The sequence below is a fragment of the Trachinotus anak genome, unplaced genomic scaffold (assembly GCF_046630095.1).
Source record: "Trachinotus anak isolate AG129_WGS33_773 ecotype Australia unplaced genomic scaffold, CSIRO_AGI_Tana_v1 ptg000012l, whole genome shotgun sequence".
NCBI classification, from domain to species: domain Eukaryota; kingdom Metazoa; phylum Chordata; class Actinopteri; order Carangiformes; family Carangidae; genus Trachinotus; species Trachinotus anak.
Genome location: NW_027273863.1, coordinates 5911788 through 5934268, shown reverse-complemented (window position 1 = coordinate 5934268; position 22481 = coordinate 5911788). Strand labels below are relative to the sequence as shown.

The 22481-nt window shown below is 40.8% G+C and overlaps 1 protein-coding gene across 4 annotated transcripts in view; it reads right to left on the bottom strand.

The window, feature by feature from the left end:
* Positions 1–1383: 1383 nt before the first annotated feature.
* Positions 1384–22481, bottom strand: part of slc6a9 (solute carrier family 6 member 9) — an 82361-nt gene continuing 61263 nt past the window's right edge. For all 4 annotated transcript variants that reach the window (XM_071490314.1, XM_071490312.1, XM_071490313.1 and 1 more), the window contains 12 exons: positions 21867–22023; positions 18776–18907; positions 16766–17042; positions 15063–15195; positions 14702–14836; positions 14508–14611; positions 11074–11311; positions 9727–9861; positions 9536–9635; positions 8187–8287; positions 7046–7216; positions 1384–6604 (listed from right to left, as the gene is read on the bottom strand). In XM_071490314.1, coding sequence (XP_071346415.1) covers positions 6344–6604; positions 7046–7216; positions 8187–8287; positions 9536–9635; positions 9727–9861; positions 11074–11311; positions 14508–14611; positions 14702–14836; positions 15063–15195; positions 16766–17042; positions 18776–18907; positions 21867–22023 — 1944 coding nt within the window. In that variant the 3' untranslated portion in view covers positions 1384–6343. The remainder of the gene's footprint in view (positions 6605–7045; positions 7217–8186; positions 8288–9535; positions 9636–9726; positions 9862–11073; positions 11312–14507; positions 14612–14701; positions 14837–15062; positions 15196–16765; positions 17043–18775; positions 18908–21866; positions 22024–22481) is intronic.

Below are 22481 nucleotides of genomic sequence, written 5' to 3'. Positions count from 1 at the left end.
GTATAAAACCTAAGCTTATTCCAGTATGTTTGGTGAGAATTTAAAGAATTATTAAAACAAAATCTCTTCATCCATCTGCCACCTCTCTGCTTTTCTGAACATGAATTGCAGCCACTATGTGAGCAGTAAAAAAAATTTAACTACTCCTAATATACAGTGTTTGCATTTGAAAATAACCTATGTCATGGTAAGGTTATAGATTATCAAAATCAGATGTTGATTGGCTATGCTGTTCAATATGACAGAGGGTTTTCAGAGTTTTATATATTATTTTCATTGACAGCTTGTTTGTTTTGGTTCAACAATAATTGTCACTCTATCGCCACCTAGTGGGGGTAAATGAAACAGTGCTGCTGCTCTGCTCTTTGTCGGTGCAAAGTTTTAAGTTGCAATACAAAGTATATCGATTGCGTTAAACTCATGCTGCACTATTTCGGGTGTTAGGAGGCGACACAAAAACCTTTGCAATCATGACATTAAAAATATAATTTGAGCTTAGCAACATTGACTGTCCATTTCCCCTGGTTTGTTTTCTGACATGTTGGCTTTCACGGTGGTCAGGACCTCTCTAGCAATGATGAAAGATAAGGATAGAAGAAAAATATGGTCTTTTCTCCTTGACTTTTCTCTAATGGTTCTTCTGTAGCCCCGCCTTCCTCTTGTCCTCCATCTACATACTTGTAACCTTTTAGAGTCATGTCTTGTGCCATTTAAGTGACTGTGTCTGTATTTTACTTCAACACCCTGACTAAGGGCTGTTAGCCTGAATGTGTGGGTGTCACCCAAGCAATGTTAAAAGGCTTTTGATTACACTCAAGACTTGGAGAGCCTTGGATTTTTCCCTTTTCAGACAGGGCTTCACTTTAATGTGAGACTATGCAATTGCTGCTGAACAATAAACGCTGAGGCTACAAGTAGAAATTTAGGTTAACGATGCCGATTCCTTTCATGTCAAGATGTTCTTTAGTAAATTGGGCTCAGACATCATTATTAGATGATCTTAACTGAGAGCAAGCTAAACAAGCAGTAAACAACAATGTCTCCTGATGATGTGTTTACTACTTGAATTAATTTAGCTTTTAACTTGTGAGAAGAGGATTGTGCTTTTTCCTCTTTCAGTAGTTATATAGTCTCACTTTAAGGTATTAATAATGACAATTTTGATCATGTGTTATGAAGTATATGTAGCCAGCACCCAGCAAGAAACCACATCTGGCGGCAGAGAAAACTTACATATAGCCACTTTTAGTTGCTGAATGTCTGACACCACCAAATGATGTAGAATAATTAATCCTGGGAAAAAACGTGCTGCGAATGAATTGCGCACTTCCAGTGGAATCAAGTTATCAGATTGTTCAAAACATCATAGACACTGCAGCACACTGATCTTTAAAATAAATTTTATTTACCATTTTGTAATGCAACAGTTTACGATATACAGCTGACAGGACTAAGACATTTCAATGGATTTTGGCCCTAAAGGTTGAAGAAGAAGAACAGACATGGTTAGATAGATAGACAGATAGATATGATAGAAGGTACCAGAAGACCTGTGTTCTCTTTTCTCACTTGTGCTTTTCTTCTCCACTCCTCCCATTAAACAATTCACACTGGCATAGCAACAACACAGCATTTTCATCCACTGACACTTGGACAGTTTCTTTCAGCCAGACCACTGAAAAAGACATTTACCGTTCTTGCTTTTTTTTCCAAAATGAAAATGTAAATTATTATTCTAATGATATACTTTTTTCTTGTTGCTTATAAAAAAAACTAACAATTTCTTTAAAGTGCTGAAACATGAGATTATGCTTATATGAGCAGTAGGAAGAAATTCAAGAGGTAATGTTCTGTAATTTACAGAGAACCACAGAAACAAGGTAAAATCACAGTTTTGTTTTTTAGTACAGTGGAGCAGTTGTGCTGTGAATTTGTGTGCAAAAATGGTCCAAACCTTTACGCAGTTTATGTTCTTCAGCATCAGTGACTTTCTGTAAAGCCACCTTTACAGCAAGCAATTTGATGACATGGGTCAGTTCGCAGATGTGTGTTTGCTTTTGCTTTACTGGAGGGCCAAATGGGTCAGGTCTGATTCTTTCTTCTTATGCAGTAAACAGAGGTTCACTTAATCAACTAAAAATAGTAACAAGACCCTTGTCTGATACATAAATGTCAAATAATTGGCTAAAATGTCAACATAAAGCAATGTTATGTACCGTTATTATGCATCAGAGCTGCAGACGAATGAAAATGTGACTTAATGGGTCCTGACGTTGAGTCAGTCTTGGTTGCAGAGTGATTTTGGTGTTTTGATTTTGCTCATTTTCAAACATTTTCTACCAACTAGACAGGAAAAGCCAAACTGTTCAGTTGAAGGGCCACAGAATATTAAAGGTAAACAGCGATGTACGACTGTTGGCACTGCACTGTGTAAAATATTTCTTTAAGTACATGTAATACTGTTTTTTAAAAAAATGTCATCGTTATGTAGCTGCAGCCGCCGTCTACACCAGAGCTCACAGTAAAAACTAACCATTCTTTTGTAGTTCAAGTTTCGATCCAAAGCTTTTTGTTTGGCAATGCTTTTAATATCAGCTGGCTTTATCTTAATGTTCCTATGAATACAACTTCAAAAACAAACCAAAAAAAAGTAGTGTCATTGAACATGGATAAACAATAATTAAAATCCAAAGATAAAATATGTAGTTTTCTTTCTCTTCTTTTAGTACAAAATGTTTTTTTTCTTAAAAGATAGACTTTTTATTATTAGTAGAGTAGGACATGGCTAGTTCTGATAGATTAGAGGTACACTGACATCAATACTGACACTATACCTGCTCTATGGGCAGGCTCAGCAGTGAGAGCTAATCCACTACACACAGATTACACAATACACGACATCGTCTGCATTACACTACAAGAAAATGACAAATCGAAAACAAAATGAAACAATACCCACCCCTCCCCGAACCCGCAAAACACACGTACCCATCCCCCAAAATGAAAGCAAAGATAAACACACACATACACACAGTCCGATTATATATTTCTTTACATTACTGTACAAAGGGAGGAAGAGTTGCCAGAGGGCCAGCTGAGATGGAGAGGGTCGGGATATATAGAGAGATAGCATGGTAACATAGCGGCTATGCTTCACATACTACAGCATAACCACACGAGACAGGCAATCACAAACAGGAAACGGTCTGAGCTACAAGCTGTCCCAAAATACACTGAGTATAATAAGTTCATATTCACCTTTTTTTCAGCAAATAAAACTTCATTTCAAGAGTGTAACTTGGAATTCCTAATGTCATTTTTCTGAAGCGGCAACACAATAGTATATTTAGATTAGAGGATGGTGGTAATGTATTGTTTCATAGAGCACCTGGTTTCGCAGTAATTTAATTAAAAAAATAAACACTACTACAAAATACGTCACGTGTGGTGTGAATAGTTTAGGAATTAACCAAAACAGATGATTACCTACAGACCAAAGCTACAATTCTCCATCTATGGGAATAGCCACTGTATGTTGCTATAATCTGAGAACCGTCCTGCACAAAAGCCTGATAAACACCTGGTTCAGGGGTGTGCTTGTTTCAGAATGCCCACTGTGCTTATCATTATCAACCCCACTGTGTTTGTGGTTATGTGCTTAATATCAATGTCTTTGTAAGTGTCTCTCGGCGACAATTGTCAAAGCGACAATTTGACGATTTGAGGACATTATGTGCTGGACTATCCCTTGGCTGGGACCAGTTGCCTGGCAACCAGCGGTTTTCTTTTTTTTGTGCACTCTAAACACATAAGATAACATGTAAATTGAGCTTTAGAGGTGGATTTTGTTACCTTTGGACAGAGCCAGGCTAGCTGTTCCCCCCGTTTCCAGTCTTTATGCTAAGCTAAGCTAACCTGAGCTGCTGGCATATTTATCATACAGACATGAGTGGTATCAATCTTCTCATCTTACCCTCAGGAACAATGCGAGTAAGCATAGTTCCCAAAATGTTGAACTCTACATATAAATATGCTGTATACGACATACAGTTAACGTATATTATTGTGAACGTGTTCCTTGCTCGTACTGGTATCACAGCCATCTAGTTATTCAAGCTGTGAAAAACTGACACTGCAGTGTGAAGAAACAGAGCCAGACCTGATGCAACCTGGAAAAACCCTCCCCCTGCCTGTGAAGCTAAACGCACCTCACAATCACCTGAGCAGGTGTCCAACAAAGCATCTTAGGATGATAATACGAAGGAACATGTGGCGCAGATCAAATCCTCGCACAGCTGTTAAATCTCCCTTTATACCACCATAAACCTTTGTCATCACACTTCTGCAATAATTCCGTCCTGGATGCTTTCCAATCAGACGCTCTGCATGCTAAAGAGACCCCCCTCTCTATCCTATCACCCCCCACCCACCCCAACAAAACAAGTCACAGATGAGGAAAGGTAAACATGGTTAATCATGATTCTGTAGTTTTTATTTTTTGTACAAAATAAACATATGCTGTCTTTATAATTATTTACTAGGTTACTTTACAATAATGGTAGAGGTAAAAAGGAGACTTCTACTGAGAGAACGATACTATACAGCTACATTTAAAACTACATAATTCATTTAAGATCTTTATTCTATACTCTTCTGGAAACAAGCTGTGTCCGCTCTGCTTTCTGTCTTTCCATCAGTCCCAGCACAGCTTGGCTCAGAGCTTTAAAACAAGTGTCTGTAAATACATTAAAGGTTCCACTGACTGTAAGAGACTGACACCAGATCAGTCTGAGATATATATGTTACCAAAAACATGTGCAGGACTCAGGTAACTTAGGTAATGTTTTTGGTAACATGCCTGAATGGGGCAGATTGCTACGACCCACATGGGAGACACACACTCCAACTAAGCCTCTCGCTGGCTTCCTTCCTCGAGCCCAGATCCTCCGTCACAGACCACATCCCAAGATGCATTTCACTCAAAAAGAATGCCTGGAAGACTTAAGAAAAGATGGCACTTCTATATTTAGAGTTGCATCCACCTGTTTTGTGTGTGTGTGTGTGTGTGTGTGTGTGTGTGTGTGTGTGTGCAGGCGTTTTTCGACAGCGAGGTGATTTCAGTCCCTATAATGTTAACAGGCCACCCTAACTGAGAGAAGGTTTCCACAGTCGAGGAACGACAACAAACCACAAAGTTTAACTTCCGCTTAGACCCTGAGAAAAGGCCATCGGATCTCCTCTGTCAAAAAACTGGGAGCAAATGTGGTGTGTGTGTGTGTGTGTGTGTGTGTGTGTGTGTGTGTGTGTGTGTGTGTGTGAGAGAGAATGCGGAGGCAGAGAGTTACAGTACGGTTAAAGTTCACTGATGTTTCTCTGCTGAGTTCTCAAAGTTTAAGCAGCTTTAGTGAAAAAAAAAGTTACAAATGGAGGAAAAATTTCCACAGAAAATCAGCCCTAAGTGTCAGTCGCCATCTCTGGTGTTAAATATTTGTGCTCTGTAGAACTTATTTTTTTTAAAAGAAGCAGCAGCATAAAAAACAACAGACTTAGTCTTAAGCTGAGATCAACTATGGTTGAGGTCACTGTGTGCTGTAAAATGTACAATAGTGTGAGTGTATGAGTGTGAACGAGTATATCTGATTTCTGGCCGTGTAAATTGCGACTCATTTTTCCATCTTTCAGCATCATCAAACTGTAAATGGCCAGTACAGGCACAGTTCACCCTCCTCCTCTATGTTACAGCACCACGACGAGTCTCTAGCTGTCAAATCACTGCCGCTAGAAAGCCACCAATCCCAAACAGACCCAGCTAACAGAATAAAGGAGAACAGTGTGTGTCTCTATGTTGCTGCATGCACAAAACAAACTCATGCAGCTTAACAATCTACTGTACCTCTAACTGCATATGATGATGACATATACAAGTCTTACAAAAAATGAAAGGAAAAACAAACTGCATTATTAAATTATGTTGAACAAATTAACAACCCACTCACACACACACACACACACATACACACACACATACACACACACACACTAACATACACACAAATCTTTTGGATGATGACCCAATTTTTTCTTCCTTTCGTTTTTTTTTTTTTTTTCATCATTTATCTAGAGACAACACACAGATAGATAGAAGAGGTTAGGATAGATATAATAAGCCCTTACAATATGTAAAGGTCTCCAGCGAATGGGATCTCCCCCACAGAGAACTGTGGGAAAGTGGGGTGAGGATGGAGGAGAAGGGAGGAAAAGGGAGGAAGAGAAGGAGGAGATTTTGGGGCGCGAGGAAAGGGGAGGGGCCGTGCCCAGTAGCGCTGGCAGAGTGGGGTGCCGTCTATGCACTGGGGTTGGGGTTGTTGTGTGTGTTGGTGGAGCCATTGCTTCCCTGGATGGTGAGGCTGATTTCATCCTTCCTCTCCTTCTCCTTCTCCTCCTCTTTCAGCTCCTCCTTCAGCTCTTCCTTCAGCTCCTCCTTCTCCTTGAGGGGACGAGCCTCCACAGTGTCTTCGGAGGCCATGGGGGCGTAGCGGCCTGTCCGGTGCTCCTGCAGGGCAGGGCCCCACTTTGGATGTGGTCGGCATGCACTCTTCAACCGCTGAGACAGGAAGAGGAAGAAGAGGGGCACATCACTCAGAGCAGCCTCGATGTGAAGGCAGAGTCATTTAGACCAAGTCGTTGTATGAGAGGATCGGACAGAAAGATTCATCAGATCAACTAAGGGCTAAGTTTAAAATGTCAGTAGTTGAAGCTGCATTCATTACTCCTCACATGCTAGTTCTACTACTCTCAGCATTTCCATACACAGTCACAATTCAAGTGTCAACAGGGATTGAAATGAAACTTTTTCACGTGAAACGAATTTTTCAAATGCTTTCGGCAAACTGACTCCAAATTTTCAGCTGCTTTCAGCTTTTAGGATAGATAGATAGATAGATAGATAGATAGATAGATAGATAGATAGGTGGATAGATAGATAGATAGATAGACAGACAGGAGACTCTGATAGGAGAATGATGAGCTGTAGCAGGGTCTGTACCTCTCTGAAGGTGGCTCCTGGGGACCTTGAGATCTTGTAGAGGGCGTAGATGGGTATGCAGACCACTGAGGACAGAGCCATGGCGAAGCCGATGGCCAGAGACCAGCCAGGATACACGTAATCATTGTAGGTGATGGGCTTGTACTGAATCACTGTGAAGATCAGGATGAACTACATGTACAGAGGAGAGACCGAGAATGGGTGTTTAAAAATATGACTTTAGGCCTTCGAAACACATAATTCACAGTGTATTTTAGAGTGGAAGAGTAAAAAGAGGGTGATGTATTAGATAATTACAAAATACATGCTTATTTAATATTATCATTTGCACAAGGTTTTGCTAAACACATCAATGCATATGAAAACATATCAAAAAAGACAGTAAACGACCAACATGCAGTCCCCATCCTGGTCACATTTAGAGCAAACAAATGGCTGCTGTTGCCACTGTCAAAGTAAAATTCATCACCTCCTGTCCAGCTGATGAGATTTTCAAAGGAAACTTTGCTCTGCACAGGTGAAATTTCTGCAGCCAGCAGCCACCAGACATGTTTTTATTTAAAAGTTGCAGATAATTATAACTATAAATCCTGACTGTTCCCAGCAGCACTGAGTTTGGTCACAGCTCTAGCAGAGGCCCTAGAGAGCAGGGCATTAATCTGTGTAGTGAAACGAAAGAGAGAACAAAAGTGCCTGAAATCTGACCAGTAATCCACAACAATGCATTTCTTGGTTGGCCCAGCAGCTTAGTGGACTAATACGCCTGCTTCGGAAATACCATTGATAGCGGCTGCATGTGTCCATTTCCCAGTCAAAAAGATTTGCTTTTAGAGGTTTATACTGGAAACAAGGCCAAAAGCAGCCAAACAGATTAGTGTTGACGGCAGCTGAAATATAGGTCAGGTCCCTAACAATGTGTCAGCAACTCAGGAAAATCGAGAAGCTCACACTCCTTTAAATGGCTGAACCAGTGTGTGGTGTCTGTCCCGCAACAATCCCCAAATCTGTTCCAGGAGACAATAAGCAATGTTACAGTTCGATCTCAGGTTCAGTCACTATGACTGTGGCCCCTGATCAGCAGGTGTGTGTGTGTGTGTGTGTGTGTGTGTGTGTGTGTGTGTGTGTGTGTGTGTGGACTTACAGAGATAATGACAGGGGAGATGAATCTCCAGCAGACTTTGAAGAAGAGAGGAGGAGGGAATCCCAGCATCATCTCAACATCTCTGAAGTAGTTCCTGTGACCTGCAATGAAAACAAAAATTATCCAGCAAAGTCAGCGTAAGGTCTGTCGAGTTCCTGCACCCTAAGGTGACAGTTCAGTTTTTTTGGACAGGTAAACATCACCTGTCTGTGATTTAAAAGCATCCAATGTGCAATTTTGTGACTGACTAGTATCCTGTGTGGTTTCCTTTATCCTCTCTTGTCTCTTTCTACTAAAGATAGTGGCCTAAGCTGCAGTCGAGGGGCCCCACATGTACAAGGGCCCCAGAATGGCTCAATAAAAAAAAAAAAAAAATTTGATGGATGGATTTATGCAAAACAAAGCACTCAGTACTCACTGATGCTACAACAGGATCCTCTCAGTTCATGCCCTATTATAACACAAATTAATTTTTAATTTTCAGATTAGTTTATCAAGAAACTATCGCGAAAATAAGTGTTTGCCTCCAGCAACCATTTTCTCAAACAACAGCTGTGCCCACACTGAACAGGCCGGACTATCATTTCTATAGCTCCTGAAATTCAGGTCATCACATGTCACCTGCTTTCATGCCACAACAATATAAATCAATTTCACACTTTCTAATACGTACTGTAGGGCAGACTTTGAAACATTGAAAATAGGGAGTTTAAATAACCTTAAATAACTTTAAATAACTGTAAGTTGTGTCTTGTGTCAGCCCATGATACCAGGCAGTTGATTGGAGACATTAGAATCTTTTTGTCCTGCTGCACATGTCCTAAAGCAGCGCTGTGTGTCTGTCTACTCATCCAGCCACTGGGGGAGAAAAATCAGTATATCTAATTTTCTCTTTGAGAACGTTTAGAAGGCAGCTTCACCGAGTGATTGAGAAATTCCTGTACTGACAAGGTGTGGAGGGATCTTGAATTCTTGCTTGGCTCAGACAGACTGACATTTACTGCTGATATTCTGGTGACAGGAAATGTGTCTGCGTTCAGACTCAATTACAGCTGTGCTGAAGCTGTCTCCCTAGACAGTCATTATGTCTATGTAACCACTGAGCCGCATATGTTTTTATAATGGTGTTAATATGTCCCAGGATATATTTTTTATTTTTTTAATAATGTGAGGTTCTTGTCATAAATATACATGATAAAAAATACATAATAAAATAATAAATACTTTATTTATCCCTGTAGGGAAGTTTACAGTTATTCATGTATTTAGTTAAATTAAGATTGAGTCTGTATATTTTTGTATATTGTTGAACACACACAACAAACCACTTTACATTTGTCCCTCCTTACCATAAATATACATGATGCAGATGCACATGATGCAGGAGATGATGACCAGAGAGAAACTAGCAGCATAGTTGTCCATCAGTAACAGCCAATAGATTCCTGCCTGCGCACAGAAAACAGAGAGAGTCCAAACTGAATCACCGTGGGAGAAAACAAGCTGCATTCAGGGTTATCTGCATGAGTTTAGGACTTACCTGTGTTGTTAGTGGCACTCCCAGTAGGAATCCAACTATGGCCACCGACAGTGTGACGACAGTCTTGTTTCTGATGATCCAGTCTGTACCAATCTCGTCGACGATGGCCGTCACCAGGGTCTCCAACAGACAGAACTAAAAGGAGAAGGGAAATAGGTAATTACTAAGCAAATACCACCATTCATTAAAGAAAGGCTGACAATTTAAACAGAAAAAAAAATTCCTGTTCTGCATTAAATATTCAGTATATTGTCATTTTGGAATCAAATTGAATGTAAATAAATATGTCAAAATTTTTATTCCAGGCATTTAACTGGACAGTCAAGAATCAAAAGACTTTAAAGGGCCCATTGTTTTCTTTGCTGCTGAATGTGGTTTCTTGGTGAGTGGTGGTGACTGTCGCTTGACAAGAGCTTCGGCAATCATTGTGTTTATGAGACAAGAGGTTAAAATACGCCCTTTGAGCTACAGTGAGTCACTATGGAGAGTGACAAGATGGGCCGGGGCTAGCCGGTTAGCGTGTTAACTTCAGTAAAACAAAAGACGTGATAGAGACAAGACTTAACATTAATGCTGCTTTCCACCACTGGAGACAATTCTTGGTGAGTAAAGCAATCAGGTTTCACGTTGAACTCACAGTGTTTCTTCTAGATTGATAGTAAACAGCTTAATGCTAACGTTGGCTATGAAGCAATAGCAAAAGTTATAAATATCTATTTTAAGGTAAAAGCCTTTTCAAATTATAAACACATCTGCAGATCCAGATCAAAACTAATCCTGAGCTTCTGATGCAACACATTCCTGTCAGTTTTCACTCCAAAGGCCCATTTACAGCATCAGTAATGAGCTGTGTACAACACAAACACAACTACAGCCTGAAGATAACAGAATCTGTGCATCATTTTTAACATGGATATCTGCCGAGCTAAGCGTGAACTGAAAATCAAGTAGAATTTGACAAAGCTCCAGCCACAAACAAGAAAAACCATCTGTTTACAATCTATAGACAGGTAGTGAGCTGTATATGTATCTGTATATGTGATGATCAACATCTACTGAATGTACAGTATGTACAGTTATACACATTCATGTATAGCTATGGTTACATAATTCTTTTCAGTACATCCCAGCATGAACATGCCCTTAACTGAGAGGTCAAACTGCTCCAGGATCAGATTCTGAATGACTCACATGAGCAGAACACACATTCAAAAAGAAAGAAAAAAACATTGCACTCCGCACCATATTTATTGCAAACATAATGTGATGTATTAGTATGGTCAGCCTTGAGGCTAGATTTGGGTGTAAGCACAAACCTACAAGTGTTGTACAGTTTTCCAGCCTCACCTGTGTCCCCAGTCCCAGGAGGATGAGCATGAAGAAGAACAACAGGGACCAGAGCGGTGAGATAGGAAGCAGAGTGAGGGCTTCTGGGTAAGCCACAAAGGCCAGCCCCGGGCCGTGATCAGCCACCTCGGACACAGGGACGTTCAGGTGATGCGCCATGAAGCCCAGGATGGAGAAAATAACAAAGCCAGCGTACACGCTGGTTGCACAGTTGGTTATACTGATGATGATGCTGTCTCTGTGTGTAGTGAGAAGAAAAAAAAACATGTTGAGCATTAATCAAACAGCTGGAAAACATAATGGGAAGTCAGTGTTGTCATATTGTCCCTATCCACAGAAGGTACACCATTAAAGCAAACTTGAATGAAAGTAAAAATTCACCAAATCAAGGAGCTATTTCTAAGTCTTGTTGTTGCTACATAGCCAACGTTAGCAATAGCAGCTGTTTAACTACCAATCTAGAACAAATATTGTATGTTCAGCATCAAACTTCGTCCATTTACTCACTATGAACTGTCCCCAGTGGTGGAAAGCAAATCTCTTGCTTTGCCTATATTTCTATCACTTCTTTTCTTCTACTGAGGTTAGCATGCTAGCCAGCTAGCCCCAGCCTGGTTGGCTCATTTCGTCACTTTCTGATACCACGCCACTGTAGCGTCTAGTCTGCCCTGAAGAAGTAGCGCTGCTCAGAGGGTTTATTATAACTTGCTGCTTTTGTTGCTTTTATTGTAAACACAATGATGGCTCAAGTCCTTGGAAAGGCTGGTAAGTACACAGCTGTTAATGCAAACACTGGCTGTGTAGCAATAGAAAAACCTACAAATTGCTCCTTTTAAAGCTGTAATCTAATGTTTAAATCTATAATTATATAAATGAAAGGATGAGAATGAAAGGGTCTGTGTTGGTTTCTCTTCTCTCTCCCCAGCGGTGACTATTCCTAACAAGTAGTGAGAGGACGATATCACAAAATCTGATCTCAATCCAGGTCATAATCAATACCAATTACTTCTAAGAAAAGCAGTTGATGTATTGTATCCCAGTGAGTTACTATGAGGTGAATGCATCATTCAAAGGCTACTACTTCTAATGATGTGCCGAACACAAAGTATTTCTTTCAATTATTCTCAGTGAACAACTTAGTTACATGCATGTTAAAGGACAGGACAGTTTTTAATGGGAAATAACATGTATGAGTAAAGAGAAGTATTTAGGTAATTGATATCTGACATGACAAGGATGCCTTTTTTTCTACTGATCTCATTAATACACTTATCAACACTCAAAACAAGATCAATATAAATACTTTAGGTGTAAAACCGCCCATCACTGCCAATAAGATGCCTTTCTGTAATGTCTCTACGTAAATGATGATCAAACTTGAATAGATGAGACAGCACTTTGTAAATTTATGGAATATTCCTTTAAATATTGACCCACCTATCCAAGGTTGAATTGCTGTGATTTCTGTCTCAAATGAAGGGAGCATGGAACCAAAGCCTCTGCTAATTTCAACAATGATGCAGTATTTTTCTATATATACCACTATTTCTTGGTGCAGACCTGTCCTTGTTTCTGGGAAACAACTGTTTCACCTGCATGCTGCTGGAACATGTGTGGAGAAAACCCCTTTTCTTCTTTTCTCTCTCTCTCTCTCTCTCTCTGACTCCAACTTTGACATTGTTCACATTTAACAAGAGAATCATGTGGTTGCAGAGCTTTCTTTCCGCTTACTTCCTGTCAGATTTATCACTGAGGATGTCCTTGAAGACTTTGGGGTCAGCCCCCTTTTCACCTCCTACACTGTGTGCACTGCTGCATGTGCACCCGGCCCTGCTGTTACAGGAGTGCAGAGAGCGGCTCCGCGGGGACGGAGCTGCAGAACACAAGCTGATTAGGCCGCCATGCAGCTGTGTGCGCAGATAGCAAAACCTCAAGCTCCTGGCAGAGGAACAAATTATATCTTCAGCCTTTCTCCTCACCCCTGATGCCCTCACTCTGTCAGCATGTGTGGACCAGCTCAGGAGAGTAAATGACATCTTTTCCTCTCCTTATCTCCTCCTCTGTCCCCTTTACTCCATCTTAACCTTCTCCTTGGCTTCTTGTTCGTTCCCTTGGTGGTCAGGCACAGTGCAACCAGTCTCTTAACTTGAGTCCAAAAAAGTATTATCTCTGTCCCTCCTCCTGTCTCACCTTATCTCACCTTCTCCCCCTTCTCTCTTTAGACCTGTAGTCTTGAAATTGGTTCCTGACTACTTTACCCTTCTCCTCTCACTTTCTCCATCACTCTTTTGCCCTGACTCATTAGGGTGATGCCATACAGCCAGCAAACCCTTAAACAACTTGTCTTCTCCTCTCCCTCTCTCTGGGAGCCTATTCTCTATATTTTCTCTCCCCTTTTCCTCCTCCAACTTCACATCTCCTCTCCTCTCTCAACGCCTCCTCACCATCTCACTCCCCCCCGACTAGTTTCTCTCATTAGTGGAAATAATAATATGCTGGTCTGATGCTGAGACACTGCAGCAACATAGCCTGATGCAAAAATGAGTGCGGTCATATTCACACAGAGGCAGCCAGACACTCTCACAGTAGCTGCTGTAGCACAGCATCTGACCACCTCCAATTTTAATGCTGAAATCTTAGTGTCAGGATATTACAGTATAACTGCAGAAAACTCATCTACATAAACGCTTTTCAAAATCCAGCTGAGTAAATTCAAACATGCACATCATGTCATCAGGCTTTCCCTAAGTCTGGAAAGCCAACATGTTTAGGACATTTTCCTGACAAACGCATTAGTGTAGTCCCACTCTCTCAGATCACAGGCATAGAGAAAATTTCAGCTGATCTGAAGGAATAGTTTGACATTTTCATAAAGAAATGTTTCTGCACCTTCTAGCCAAGAGTTAGATGTGTTGAATATGAAGCTACAGCCAGTGGCTGATTAGCCAAAACAATGGAAGAAAAAGGAAACAGCAGCTTGGGTCTGTGCAAAAGTGATACAAAAAAAAATCTACCTATCAGCACTTTACCAGTTTAATAATTGACATGTTAACTTTTGTTTAATCCGTTCAATCCTTACAAATAACAAAGTAACAAACAACAAATTGTGGTTTTACAGTGTGTTATGTATTGGACTATTTATTGACCAGGAATAGTGACTTCCTGGAGTCTTTGCTGGTTGTGTGGCAGGTCTCTGCTCCGAGTCAAGAAAAGACTACACCAGCCAGCTATGTTCCGTTAAGTCACATTTGTTTACCTTTGGACAGTTTGCCCCTATTCCCAGTCTTTATGCTAATTTACCGTACAAACATGACACTGATATCGATCTTCTCATCTAACTCTTGACAAGAAAGCAAACAAAGGTATTTCCCAAAATGCTGCACTATTTCCCTTAAATGAGTCTGTTTTGTTTATCCACAGTCTGGAGCACCAACCTGAAACAGTTGTTGTGGAACTTGTTGTAGGAAGCCATGGTAATGAGCCCACCCCAGGCACAGCCCAGAGAGTAGAAGATCTGCGAGGCTGCATCTCCCCACACCTACAAAACAAACCCACATAAAGTCAAAGGTAGAGACAGAAAAAAATGTGTTTCCAGTTTTTTTTTCTGCCTGTTCATGCGAGTGAATACCTTTGCATCAAGGACCTTCTGCCACTGTGGAGTCAGGTAGTACTTGATACCGTTGATAGCTCCATCCAGGGTGATCCCACGAATGAACAGGATGGTCAGAACCAAATAGGGGAATGTGGCTGTGAAGTACACCACCTGGACACACACACACACACACACACACACACACACACACAATATCAGACAAGGCAAGTCCACTGGAAATTGTATCTTTTCACAGCAAAACAGAACCAAAGTGACAAGTGTATATTTTGCATGTGTATACGTTGTGCATTTGTGTGTGTGTGTGTGTGTGTGTGTGTGTGTGTGTTTGTGTGTGTGTGTGTGTGTGTGTGTGTGTGTGTGTGTGTTTGAGGCTGACCTTTCCAGAGGATTTAACACCCCTGATGAGACAGAGAAAGACGACACACCAGGACACAGCCAGGCAGCCCAGGATTGGGAGACGGACCTCTCCAAAGTTCCCAATGTCATCAGAGATGTTCAACACATAGTGTCTGAGAGAGAGAGAGAGAGAGAGAGAGAGAGAGAGAGAGAGAGAGAGAGACACAGATAAAGGAAGAACAAGAGTTTCAGATATTTAAATATTTTGTATCAGTGGGTTTGGCTGAAGTTATTCCATCAGTAATAAAACTAAATGGAAATGTGTAATAACTAAATTCACTTTAAATTTACTACTTTCCAAACAGATTACGGTACTCATTCACATTAACATCAAAATATAAATTCACTACAAATCTAGTGGGTGAAACTGTTTGTGCGGGGCTGAAGATCCCTGTGTAATTCTAAACAACACCAACTGCTGTTACACAGTGTGAGAGCCTTTAACTACAGCTGATTAAATTCTTACAGGCAGCTGAAAGCAGCAGGATCTGAAATGCAGAATCATTACACATGATAATCCATCCTGATTAAGTCATGCGTGCGACACCAGGCTGCTGTGAAATGACCACAGAAACGCCTTCACTGCTGCTGCTGCTGCTGGCACATTAAATTGGTTGGTTACACAGTAGCTCTGTGTTCTCCTGGGTTAACACGTGACAACCTGAGAAAAATGTTGAGACAATTACAGTTGTCTCATTTCCGTCCTCTCTCTCTCTCTGTCTCTCCCTCCATCCATCTGATCATCTGTCTAATCCAGATGTGTAATGTGACCCAGAGGATAACTGATCATCACAGTTCACTGATTTATGGTTCACGTCACCAAACCCTTTTTCGCACAGACCAGCTGCACCTATATGAACATAAAACATTTTAAAAAACGGGTGCACCTGGATAAGCCCTCATTGATCTTAAACTTCACCTGACACTTTATGCGGATTGCTCTGTTTGCAGCATTAAAAAAGAGTCCATTCCAAAACCTGACACATAATATGGGAAACCTCCTGCTTGTCACTGCGGATCGCTCAAAAGCTGCTGCGCTTCCAGTCAAATCTAGTCCAAATATTTGAATGCTTTCCGCAAACACGGGGAATGTTTGAGGCGAGCTTATCTAACGGGTGCAAGTCAATTTTGACCTCTGTGTTAAATACAAATGGCCTACAAAACCAAAGAGGTCACTTGCATAACTTGGCAAAACTTCTCAAAAACAGATCTATGCTGGACTACAATGTTTTTTTCTTAAACATTTTCTTGTATCTTTTGGTTTGATGATCAATACAATACATAAAAGTATAGTATATACTGCATAAATGTATGAAATGTAAATTTGTAATGCTCATAGTGAACAATAGGGCCCAATGGCGATCACTTGTACTGACTTCATCAATGATATTTCAGTCTTCAGGCCTTCATCAGTTAGAATCCATGACTTTTTTATGCCTTTTTATTGGTGTGTAAGATCTTGTTCACGTTAATACAATAAAAAATATCTCAATTAGAAAAATGTATCTGGGTCTTACTCAAATGCAGTTTAAACTGGGGTATTTTCTTTTTTATGTAGCTTTTTTCATGAACTGGAAATTTAAAGCTGTCATTTGTCAGTGTGCTTCATCATCTCCTGAGTCACTGAACTTCTGCGTTCAGAGGCTGAAGTCAAAATCCTCCACACATCCTTGCTGTACTTACTTCCAGTACTCCTCACTGGGGCTGGTCCTCTTGGTGCGGTTGACCACCTCAGACACTCCTGCCACCAGGCTGGTGGTGGCGTTAGCCAGGCTGGCGTTGAGCTGGTTGCTCATGCTCACCACCCCGCTGCAGTCCGGCGTGTTCCAGGGGTTGTTGCAGTAGGTCCATGGCAGCAGTTTTGTCATGGACATGAAAAAGTAGTAAAAGGCAATGCAAATGACCACGTTGTAGTAGATCCCGATGTAGGTGGACACCACCATCATGCCGTAGCCCACACCTGAAGGGAAATGAAGACGGGATGGAAAAACAAATGGACAAACATTAATCCCTGAATGTGAACTGACGTGTGTTCATAGACTGTACATAAAAATGGACGTAGATTCCAGGTCTGAAAAGTGAAGCCAATGTTGAAGAGCCTTAAACCTGCATTCTATCTAATGACCATCAGGGGGCGACTCCACTGGTTTCTAGAAAGAAGTCTGAATGGATAGAAGTTTATATGAAAATGACCCTACTTCTCACTTGATTTATTACCTCAGTAAATGTTTTCCTAATGAGTTTATGTTCTCAGTCTCTAGCTTCAAGTCGTTCAATACAATGTTCATTTTTTAAATTATGGTCCCATTTAGAGGAAAATAGACCATAAGGCAGGGTGTGCATTACGGCGGGACTACCAAGTGATTGACAGACTGTACCACACACAGCGACCTACCTGACAATCAGGTACAGACCAGGTCAAATCCATCCCTCACTCTTCGTCTAAATATGGTTTCTTCAGGTCTCAAAAAAAAAGCTGACCTCTCACCTCACATCTAAACTTTTAATGATGCACTGAATCTTTACACAACAACAACAACAACTCTATCATGCTTCCTCTCTGTCACTGCCATAGTCTCATTAGTTCATCTTATTAGGGATGTAAGTAACCTAGGTGACGGCAAAAGTGGGATCTTTCGGTGCTGAAATACACTTCTGTCTTTAGATCACTAATGAAAGAATATTACCAACCTTAACCTCACCGTGACCTTGACCATTCAAGTCTGAAGGGTCATCCACACCGAGAAAGATAACTATAACAATCATAATGTGAGCATCCGCACTGGTGATAATGTTCTGCACACAGTCATGACAAACATGCACTGCAGCACTGCTGCTGTGTCAGAGTGGACACTGATGACCTTTTACACTGAACCTAAAAGTGTCAATTAGCTGACATAAAAGAGGTGTCCAGAAACTGCAGATACAACATTGACATAGCAATCTATCTTTCATCTATCCTTTTTCTTATTGATAAGAATATGAATAAATTAGAAATCAGTTGAAAAGTAGCTGCTGCTGTGAGTCTTTCAGCACCACAGAGGAGAGAGAGAGAGAGAGAGAGAGAGAGAGAGAGAGAGAGAGAGAGAGAGAGAGAGAGAGAGAGAGAGAGAGAGAGAGATATGCTGGTTATTTCAAAAAGTAGACTACACTTTGTTTTTACTTTGTGATTATTTCCTAATCAAACTTTTGTATTTTCTCGAGTGCTACGGTTCATACAGTACTTCATTTTTTTTATTTTCTGAATGTGACACCCTATAAATTCAGATTATTGTATTGTAGTATTTTGATTGGCTGTCAGTGTTTCTATCGTTCATCACATCGATCTGAAACAATATTGTTCACCACTGTCGTCGTTATATTTGTGGTGTGGACTCCAGCATCCACTTGAGTTAGAACAACTTTTAAAACTACAATTTTTAAAACTACATATTTATGTCTCTATAGTTATCATTCTTAGTGCGGACGACCCTTTAACCCTAAAACTGAAGAGTTAACATTGTAGGGTATGGCAAACTGGAAGGTGAGTACCCATAATGTGATTGTGTAAAAGATTTATAAACACACATCAGACACACACACACACACACACACACACACACACACACACACACACACACACACACACACAATCATTGGTACAGCTATCTCTGTGGTGGCCTGTCATCGACATAACACACACACACCACTAACCTTTAAACATAGGGCTGATCTTCCAGACTCCCAGACATCCAAGGCTGGCAAACTGACCGAAGGACAGCTCGAGGAAGAAGAGGGGAATGCCACAGAACACCAGCATGATGAAGTACGGTAGCATGAAGGCACCTGGAGGGTGGGAAACAAGCAGACACAAACTCATTCTATAAGTTGCTCCATTTGCATAACTTTAATGTTTTTTTTACTGCTGATGTGAGGACACTTTGTTGTTAGTTCAAACAAAACATGTCAGCCGAGCAGGAAGATACAATACCATTTCCCTCCTATGCCGTTGTCTGACAAAGATAATAACTACTGTACAGCTAGATGAGCGGGAAGTGGAGGAATGTGCGGGCGTCTTGTCCATAAGCGCGAACACAAAAAGAAAATCAGACAGTTGGCAAACTTAATCTGCTGAGAGTGATGAAGATATGAGCTTTAACCACAGGAAACAGGGGTAAAATCATGTGTAAGCAACACAATACATCACATGTTTTCATTAAAAACACTGGTCCAATTACAAAGGTGAAAAACATGTCCATATGTATAAAACACCTTAAATATATTTTGTCTATATACAGTATCGTAACTGCAATATTTATTACTACATAAATTAGAGCTTTCTCACGATTTCTAGTAAGTATCTTACAAAAACACACAAAAGAGGAAAAATAAAACATAAACCTCATCTGCCATAGTAACCTCCCCTGGGTGAGCACTGGGTCACTACATGTGCAGCTGAGTCTGTTCAGTATTGCAAAACTCTCTGGTGGTTCAGACTGGACCAGAAACCAGACAGTCATCTATAGGGAATGTCTGTTGTACGTTTGTGTGTGTGTGTGTGTGTGTGTGTGTGTGTGTGTGTGCATGCGTGCGAACTTTTGTATGATTGCCCATATGCCAACTAGGTCGGGGCAACCAGCTGACCCTGTTCAATACCAAAACCTTATATCTGCAGCTGCAGCGTGTGAGCTAATGTATGGCCTATATATACTGTGTCCTTGTAAGGAATTGCAGGTGTGACAGCAACAGAGCATGAACACAGTTTCTTTTCATAATGTTCCTGCCTTGAATAGCAGCAGAGCGAAAGCAACACGTCAGCAGCACAACAGCAGCTGGATCCTGGATCTATGCACTCAGACACATTTTGACAGCATTCACTGCCCAATAAACAATAAAGTCATTTATCAAAACTCGATGCCTAAGAAGCTGCTCAGGATTGAAGCCCTGTGCATGAACTGTGAGCTGTTACGTGTAGAAAGCTGCATTCATTACAGAAATATGGTTGACGGTTGACACATCTGTCCTGTCTCATGATGTAAACTGTGAAGATATGATATTATATAACACAATACACAATAAACAGGTTACATAATCAGATTCCCCTCTCATTCTAAAATGCATGAATACTACTATTCTGAGGAACATGTATTTCCATTGTATGCATGTACGAATGAACCAAAATCATACCTACATTTACAAAGAAGCTGTTAAACTGGTACAGCTGCTGATGCCACAGTGACTCCCGGTTTACAAAGCTGTTGACTGCCTTTGACAGTGCTACAGATGTTTCCTAGCAACCATTTTACAAATTCTTTAGCCTTGAGAAGCTGAGCTGTTATTTAAGTTTTAATGGAGCAAACCTTTTTCGTGGATCAACCTTGGTCTTTACACACTAATTTAGTAATGGACTAAAAAGCAGCTGGTGCAAAATGGGAGACCTGCAATGCTTATTCTACTTATACATTCTCTGGGCATGTTTTTACATACTAGTGTTGTGTCTGCAATCACTCACCCATTCACTACTTCCTACTCACCATACCAGGACCCACCAGACTGGACTTTATGGTGAGCTCATCGGCAAAATGAAAAAACACTTTCGGACACTACTCTGGTCATTTTCTCTGCTCTGTTTTTTCTTTCTTTCAGCAATGCATTATGGTACATATTGCTTGGTTTGTGACCATTGTCTGTACACTACTTTTCACAACGTACTGTGGGACACTATGAATCCACTATATAGGGTATAATAATTCACACTATATATTTGGACAACAAAATGGTGAAGTGTAGGGCAGTAGGGCTGCACAATTAATCAAAATATAATCGAAATCGCAATATGGCCGAGGGCAATATCCAAATCGCAGGAGCTGCAATTTTTTTTGATAAAAGTAAAATTTTTGTTTTTCATGGTTTGCACCATAAGCATTGTGATGCTACAGAGACGCCCAGGCCTACAAATCATATTCTCCAGACGTAAGGAACATGCTTGTTTGGTACAAGCCCCAACAAAAATCACATCATTATCATCATCGTCATCATCAGTGAAAATGAAATGCAAAAAACAATCATTTCAGCTGAAATTGTGACTCATATCACATTATCTCCAAAATAATCACAATATGTTAATAAAAAAAAATAATTTATTTATTTATTTTTTGCATATCGTGCAGTCCTGGACTATTTAGGGAGTAGTGAGCGATTTCAGACACAACCTCTGTGAGAGCCACTGGAAGTCAACAACACGCATCAGCGTACCAAAACTTCTGATTCTGTCGCCATGTAAAACATATTGCTTAATGGTATTTTAAATTTCTCACTTACATACAGTGAACATGTTTCTGAGTCAATGTTATTCAGTTTTTCAGTGACTGTGTGCTGGGCTCTAAGGGCTGCCTAAACACAGGTGACCTGTTGCTGCTGGGCTGCTGATGTGCATTCACTACACAAACTGTGCAGACATGGTGAAGTTGTCGTTCAGTATTCAACTTCACTCTGAAAACTTCTTGATCAGGGCAAGAGTGTATAGAAAAATCCCGCCTTTATCAAGCAAAAAAAAATTATGAAATTAAAATCAAAACCTAGTAAAATTAATCTTCAACAACAGTGTGAAAACTTTAATTAACCTCTCATCTTCGATATTATCTTCAAACAATTCCCTGGAATTAGTCTGCATTTCAGTTTATGTTGTGTATGTTTTTATATCTACTTAAAGCACTTCACCTGTACTGATTTAATGTGGTGTACCACTGGCCAGCAGTGATAAAGCCAGTTGTGACAGACCAAAGCACTATGTTCAACTTCATACCTCCTCCATTTCTGTAGCAGAGGTAGGGGAACCTCCAGACATTGCCCAGGCCCACAGCATAGCCCACACTGGTGAGAACAAACTCTATCTGGTTGCCCCAGTTCCCTCTCCGGGAGTTTTCATCCTTCTTCACTGGCTCGCCTGGAACTGCTCCGTTCTACAACAAAGACAGAGAAAGAGGCAGAGGTGAGTTCAGGTGGCGGGAAGGCGAGTGTGTTTCTGAGATAGTGCTGCAGCAGCAGGTCTGACAACTGCACTAAGGCAGGTGAGGACACACCTCACCTACCAGCATAAATCAGAAACGGATGCTACGACGGAGAAGAGCTTCCTCAGAGGCCTTTGTTCTTGGTGGTCAGATCTTAGGTGTAACGGTATTTTGATCAGTATCATGCAATCGTGGTGAACAATAAACATCTTTGGGGCGCATGTGGAGATGAATTATTCATGTGGCATGCTTGCACTCAGAGTTATTAAATATTCTCTGTAAAATACTATCTCTTCAACCCCAAAGCCTGGCATAAGGTGGGCCCGCTGGAGCAGACGGGATGTAAAGTGAAATAAGCGCCTTAAACAGCCCATAAGCATTTGGTCTTGTCGTCCTGATTTCCAGCTTCT